At 49.7% G+C, this 6,552-nt stretch overlaps 1 protein-coding gene across 1 annotated transcript in view; it reads left to right on the forward strand.

Moving 5' to 3' along the window:
- LOC106891633 (C2 domain-containing protein 3-like) overlaps nt 1-6,177 on the forward strand; it is a gene marked incomplete at its 5' end in the record, with an annotated part of 38,134 nt that extends 31,957 nt beyond the window's left edge. Inside the window, one exon of the mRNA XM_014948319.1 lies at nt 5,334-6,177. Coding sequence (XP_014803805.1) covers nt 5,334-5,468 — 135 coding nt within the window. The remainder of the gene's footprint in view (nt 1-5,333) is intronic.
- Nucleotides 6,178-6,552: the final 375 nt, after the last annotated feature.

Consider the following 6,552-nt stretch of genomic DNA (forward strand, 5'->3'; position numbering starts at 1 on the left):
GCTGCCAGCACATGTTGGTGGCTCATGTTGAGCTTCTCACCCACCAGCAGCCCCAAGTCCTTCTCCTCGGGGCTGCTCTCCAGCCATTCTCCACCCAACCTGGATTTGTGCTTGAGGTTGTCCCCACCCAGGTGCAGGACCTTGCACTTGACCTCGTTGAACCTCATGAGGTTCACACAGTTCCACCTCTCCAGCCTGTCCAGGTCCCTCTGGATGCCATCCCGTCCCTCCAGCGTGTCACCACGTCACACAGCTTGGTGTCCTCCCCAGACTTGCTGAGGTTGCCCTCCACGTGAGGTATCACGTAACCGTTCTTCGACGGAGGGAACAGCAGAAGAGCTGGAGCGCTCGTTCCTCTTACAGCACAGCTGTTGATTGACTTTTGCCATTTCCTAGGTGGTTTTAGGTGAAGAAACATGTATTTCCACCAAGAAATTTGGAGCTCAGTTCTTCTGAGATCTAAATATTATTCTTTTCCAGCCCCAGCTTTGCTCAGGGTGTTGATGTGGATCTGGGCACCGCAGCAGCTGAGCTGTTTGTTTACAGCTCCCAGAAAAGCCAACGTGTTCGTTCCCCTCCTTCTGACCTATGGAACAAACACTCTAAAGAACATTTATAGAACTGGAAACATCTTGATTCAACAGGACAGAGCCAGGCAGGATTTAATAGCTCTGAAGTAATGGAAACGACTTGTAATTAATAATTGTACTTACAGCTCGGGTAAAATGCCTTCATTTTTGCTGGTTTGTTTTGTAATTTTTTCTTTTTTTTCTGATTTACATCATATATCTTTTCCTAAAGCCTTTGAAATTCATTCCTGGTGAAAGCAGAGACCTCTGTGAGATGGTTCTTGGGCAGAGGATACTTCAAGGATCTTAAAATACACCTACTCTGCGGTGTGTCTTAGCGCTTGTTAAGGATATTTTTCATACTGTTTCTACATATTTTGGATGAAATCAGAAGCAGAACCTCAAATGGGTTTCTCCTGTGGAATCTCCTCCAAATTCTCCTTGTTCTGTCCATCCCTGACACCCCCTTCCATCCTGCCCCCTCTTTGGAGTTTTGCTTTCTCTGCAGACTTAGGTCCAGTTCAAATCATGGCTCAAACCCGTGGTTTAATATTAATCCCAGCTCTACCCAAATCCCCTCTCTCTGCAATGACTGGAAACACGCTCTTAAAATTGTTTAATAATTAGGGAGAATATTAACAAGGCACTATTTGGGTCGAGCTGACCTTAAACCAGCTTAATTCCAGGATGAGCTACAGCTCGTCCTTCGCTGGAGAGCTTTGCTTTTAGGGCTTCTGTTGAGACAGGACCCGGTGGTGCTCCCGACACCAAACAGCCCAAATAAGAACTTTCTCATTTAAGATGGTAGAATATAATTCAGGAAAACTTAATTAGCTCCCAGAGCTTCAGTTTCTAAATCTGGGTTGGGTTGGTTTCTGCAGAGCTCAGCAAACGCCACGGGTGACGCTGAAACGTGAGCTGTTGTCATCTGAAGATCCCCCGTCCCCTCTGGCTCGGGTGGCAGCTGGCAAAGCTCTCTCCTGACCTCCTTTCCTGATCCTACCACCTCTCCCTGGCTTCTCTGACCTCCCTGTTTTCCCCCTCTTCCTACGCAAAGCGGTGAAGAAACGGCGAGGAGGCAACCACGTCACAGGAGCTGGCAGCATTTTGGGGACAAAATGGTCGTCTACGCTCATGGGGATCCAAGAAGGTGCTGTAGCAGCTCAGGCTTCACCTTTCAGGGACCTGAGTTTGGCAGAACCTCACAAAATCTGACATTTTTGGACCTTTTTTCCTCCATCACATTCCAGCTTCTGGTTCTTTGAGGTTCTTCCCAGTTCTCCTCTTCCACCTGCTCTTCCTGATCCTGCTTCCTCTCCTGCCGCTCTCCAGGTTCAGCGAGAAGCTTTGCCCTTTCCTCCTCTGGGCCCTTTTCCAGGCAGTTCCTGGTACAACCTCAGGAAAATTATCCAAGTTCATGGCTAAACTTAAAAGTGTCCAACACCAGATTGTGATTATTGTAAAGCTACAACTGGTTTTTTGGATGAGTCGGAGCGTAGGGGGCTCAGATTATTGCCCAAATCTTATTTCCGACTCTTTCCTCTGCCTCCCTTCTCCTCCTTGGATGAGTCGGAGCGTAGGGAGCCCAGATTATTGTCCAAATTTTATTTTCGACTCTTTCCTCTGCCTCCCTTCTCCTCCTCCTTTGCCTTTAATGCCTTTATGTGTTCCTTTTTCTTTTTTTAATCTAGTTTTGCTGATTTTTCAGGGCAAAAAATTCAATTTCTGGTTAGGGTTTGGGGCAATCGGATGCTAGAATAGAAACATTTAAAAAGTATCTCAACCAGTGAGATACTGGTTGAGAAACCCATCTTAAGGCTCGTTGCCTTTTCAGAGTTGGCCCCGTCTCCTGGTCCCAAAGCTGGGATGTGGAGGGTGGGATGAAGTATTGAAAAAGTTGGGAGAATTGATACTATTTCATTATAATATTTCATAAAAAATTCTGATTTTTTTTTTTCCCTTCACCTCCTTGAATATTCCAAAAGGATAAGAGACTTAGATGGCAACCGGGTTTAGTAAGATTAATTAGTATTTATATATAGGTAGATGTAAATTAGAAATAAGGCTTTTACAAGACAGACTTAGATTCAGAAGAAGAGGTTTTTTTATCTGGTCTGAAGATGCTGCCAACGCTCCAAATGTCCCTTCTTGGTTGTGGTGTTTCTTCTTGTTCTGCTCCCATTTCAGCTGCTAAAGGTCTTCTCTTTCCTTCCCCAGAGGACAGAGCTAAAGGCTTTTCTACCCCCCTCTCTTTGTTCTCTGAACCTGGTGAAGGGAAACGCTGACCTTCTCCTTCATTCACACCTTCAGAAAAAGAGGAAAAGGTGACTCTTGTGCTCCACGTCCAATGGGAGTTGATCCGGAATCTCATAGAAACCTTTTCTTCTCCCGAAAACAGAAGTTGGTGCACGGTGGCTCCAGGGTCACAGACTCATGGAGTGATCTGGGGTTGGAAGGGACCTCTGGAGATCATCCAGTCCAACCCCCTGCCAGAGCAGGGCCACCCAGAGCAGGTCCCACAGGAACGTGTCCAGGTGGGGTTTGAATGTCTCCAGAGAAGGAGACTCCACCACCTCCCTGGGCAGCCTCTGCCAGGGCTCTGCCACCCTCACAGGGAAGAAGTTCCTCCTCATGTTGAGATGGAACTTCTTATGTTCAAGTTTGTGCCCATTTCCTCTTGTCCTGTCCCTGGGCACCACTGACAAAAGCCTGGCCCCATCCTCCTGACACCCACCCTTGAAGGATTTAGAGGTGTTGATCAGATCCCCCCTCAGCCTTCTCTTGTCCAGCCTAAAAAGACCCAAGTCCCTCAGCCTTTCCTCAGCAGAGAGATGCTCCAGGTCCCTCATCATCTTTGTAGCCTCTGCTGTCCCCTCTCCAGCAGTTCCCTGTCCTTCTGGAACTGGGGAGCCCACAACTGGTCCCAATGCTCCAGCTGGGGCCTCCCCAGGGCAGAGCAGAGGGGCAGGATGACCTCCCTCCACCTGCTGCTCACACTCTTCCTGATGCCCCCCAGGATGCCCTTGGCCTTCTTGGCCACCAGGGCCCATTGCTGGCTCCTGGGCATCCTCTTGTCCACCAGGACTCCCAGGTCTTTCTCCTCAGAGCTGCTCTCCACCAGGTCACCCCCAACCTCTCCTGATCCATGGGGTTATTCCTCCCCAGGTGCATCACCCTACACTTGCCCTTGTTGATGGGACAAATACTCATCACCTCACGCTGTAAAACACAGGTTACCAAAAAAGAAAGATCTCCAAACCCATTTATACCTTAAAAAAGCCATTTTCCTCCCCAAACAGTACCCATCAAAGTGAGGAGCAGACAGGAACATGATGCCGGCGCCGTTTTTCGTCTCACCTTAGGAGACCTTTCCACGGCGGCCGGGCCTGGCCCGGCTGGGAGGGAGAAGCAGCCCAGGGATGTAGGTGAAAGGTCGGGCCCAGGGATCAGCTTTCCATGCTCTCCAGGAGCCCTCCCCATGTCCTGAAAGGCCACCACTCCCTAAAAGTGCCTCTAAAAGTGGCCAACGCCGGATCTCTCCTCTCTTGGTGCTTCTTGAACTCAACCTGGTTCAAAATTAACCCAGGAGAAACTTTCTGTGCTGAAAATACCCATATTTAGTGATATTGGGAGGTCTTGGGGGGGGCTGCAAACCGAGGAGAAGGGTAAAATGGTGAAAAAGGTGTTTTTTTTATCTCGTGAGATGCTGCTTAGGGGTTCTGCAGGTGACTGGGACCAGTCGGTCTTCATTTGTCACCAGGCTTGGGTTGGTTGTGTAGGAGCTTCGTCTCTCCAAGCGCAAGGTGGTTTGGGTCGTTGGGTTCTGCAAATTAAAAAGCAATTAATAATTGAAAAAGCAAAATTCAGAGAGTCGGAGCATCTTTCTAGTCCCTCAAGGGGCTCCAGGAGAGATGGGGAGGGACTCTGGATGAGGGAGAGGAGCCCTAGGAGGATGAGGAGGAAGGGTTTGACCCTGAAAGAGGGGAGATGGAGCTGAGATGTGGGGAAGAACTTCTTTGGTGTGAGGGTGGTGAGAGCCTGGCCCAGGTTGCCCCGAGAAGCTGTGGCTGCCCCATCCCTGGAGGGGTTCAAGGCCAGGTTGGAGGGGGCTTGGAGCAACCTGGTGTGGTGGGAGGTGTCCCTGGATGGAACTGGATGGTCTAGAAGGTCCCTTCCAACCCAAACCACTCGATGTCTCTATGAATGCTCTGCTCTAATTCTTTTGGCTTCACAGCAGGTGACTTTGCAGCATCTAACACTGCGTTGGGCAGGGAGACACTCCACCAGGTGGGATATTTTTTCCTCCAAGCTGGAACAAACAGCTCTTTTTTCCAAACAGTTGCCTCTGGTTGGGCAGGAGAAAGGAAAAGTCCCTCCGAGGAGAACCTCGGAGCGACGTGAGCTTTTATTTCTACGTGGCCATCTCCTCACACGCAGCACGACCCCGGTTCAGGCTGGATATTAGGAAAAAATTTTTTCACTGAAAGGGTCATCAGCCATTGGAATGGGCTGCCCAGGGAGGTGGTTGAGGCCCCATCCCTGGAGGTGTTCAAAAGACAGGTTGATGTAGTGCTGGGAGGTCTGGTTTAGTGATGATGCTCCTTGTTTGTTGTGTGGGTGTCTGTTTTTGTCAGTCAGGTTGACGGTTGGACAAGATGATCTTGAAGGTCCCTTCCAACCTAGAAGATTCTGTGATTCTGTTTGCTGTGATCAGAAAAGGGAGGTAGGACAAGAGCTCTAACACCTTCTCCCTTCCCTGGGCAGAGCGGGAGCGCAGCGACGCCGCGGGGCATCCCCTACCGAAAACCCCCCCGGCCCAGGCCCCCGGCGCGACTCTCGGAGGAGGAAACCAGAAGAATCGCCAAGATCTTCTCGGCTCAAGTGTCCAAGAAGGATTAAGGTCCTTCTTGGCCGTTCCCCGACCCCTCGCCGGGATCTCCAGGGAAGAGGAGGTGGAAACCGTAGGTTCCAGGCTCTGATTTTTTAATTTGCTTAATTGATATCCTGCTTGAGGGACTGAAAACCTGGTGCTCAACCGAGGGGAGCTGAGAGACCACGTGTCCCCACCGAGACTCATCGGCGTCGGGTCAACCATGAGTTGTCACCTGGTCTCCAAATATTGCATTTCTGGCACTGATTCGCATGAAATTTCTCTAATTTACCTTTTTTATTCTTTTTTTTAACCTCATTTTGAGACGGCTCCTTTTTCTTCAACCCTGGGGTGGAGAAGGTTAGATCTTTGCAGAGAACTCTTAAAAACCAGCTCCCTCCCCAGTGGCCTTTCAAAATTAATTGGTAGGAAGTGAAATTTGCTGATTCTAGAAGAATGTATGTGCCCCAGGAGCTTGTGTAAATACCCAGGGATGCTGTAAAATACTGATGTGTGGACTGTTTTTACTAGAAATATGGAATATTCTAAATTATTTTTGTACATTTTGATGTCAAGGACCTTTTGGATCACGGGCTTGGATGCAAACTGACCTTAAGTTATTTTTGTACCTCTCTCTGGTGTTTGTTTTTCAATAAAATCCCTCTGGTTTCTTGTCTCCTGGTGGGAAGTGTCCCGGTGCCAGGTCACGAGCTCGTCGTTAACAGGTGCCCGGGGCTCGTTCCCCGAGAGCCCCCGATAACGGGGAGGGGGGGGAAGAGGAGAAGAGGAGAAGAGGACATTGGAGAAGTGGTTCCTGGAAGATGCTGTGGTTGGAGAGAGGAGGAAAGGTCACTGCTCTGTGAGGGAATTGGATATTTCTCCATCACACGGACCCTGGGAAGGAGTCATGGAATGACCCAAAATCAGGCTCCGTCACACGGCCCCCGGGGAAGGAGTCATGGAATGACCCAAAATCAGAGAATGGTTTGGGTGGGAAGGGACATTAAAGACCATCCAGGGACACCTCCCACCAGAGCAGGTTGCTCCAAGCCCCCTCCAACCTGGCCTTGAACCCCTCCAGGGATGGGGCAGCCATAGCTGCTCGGGGCAACC

The sequence above is a fragment of the Calidris pugnax genome, unplaced genomic scaffold (assembly GCF_001431845.1).
Source record: "Calidris pugnax isolate Ruff unplaced genomic scaffold, ASM143184v1 scaffold169, whole genome shotgun sequence".
Lineage (NCBI taxonomy): Eukaryota > Metazoa > Chordata > Aves > Charadriiformes > Scolopacidae > Calidris > Calidris pugnax.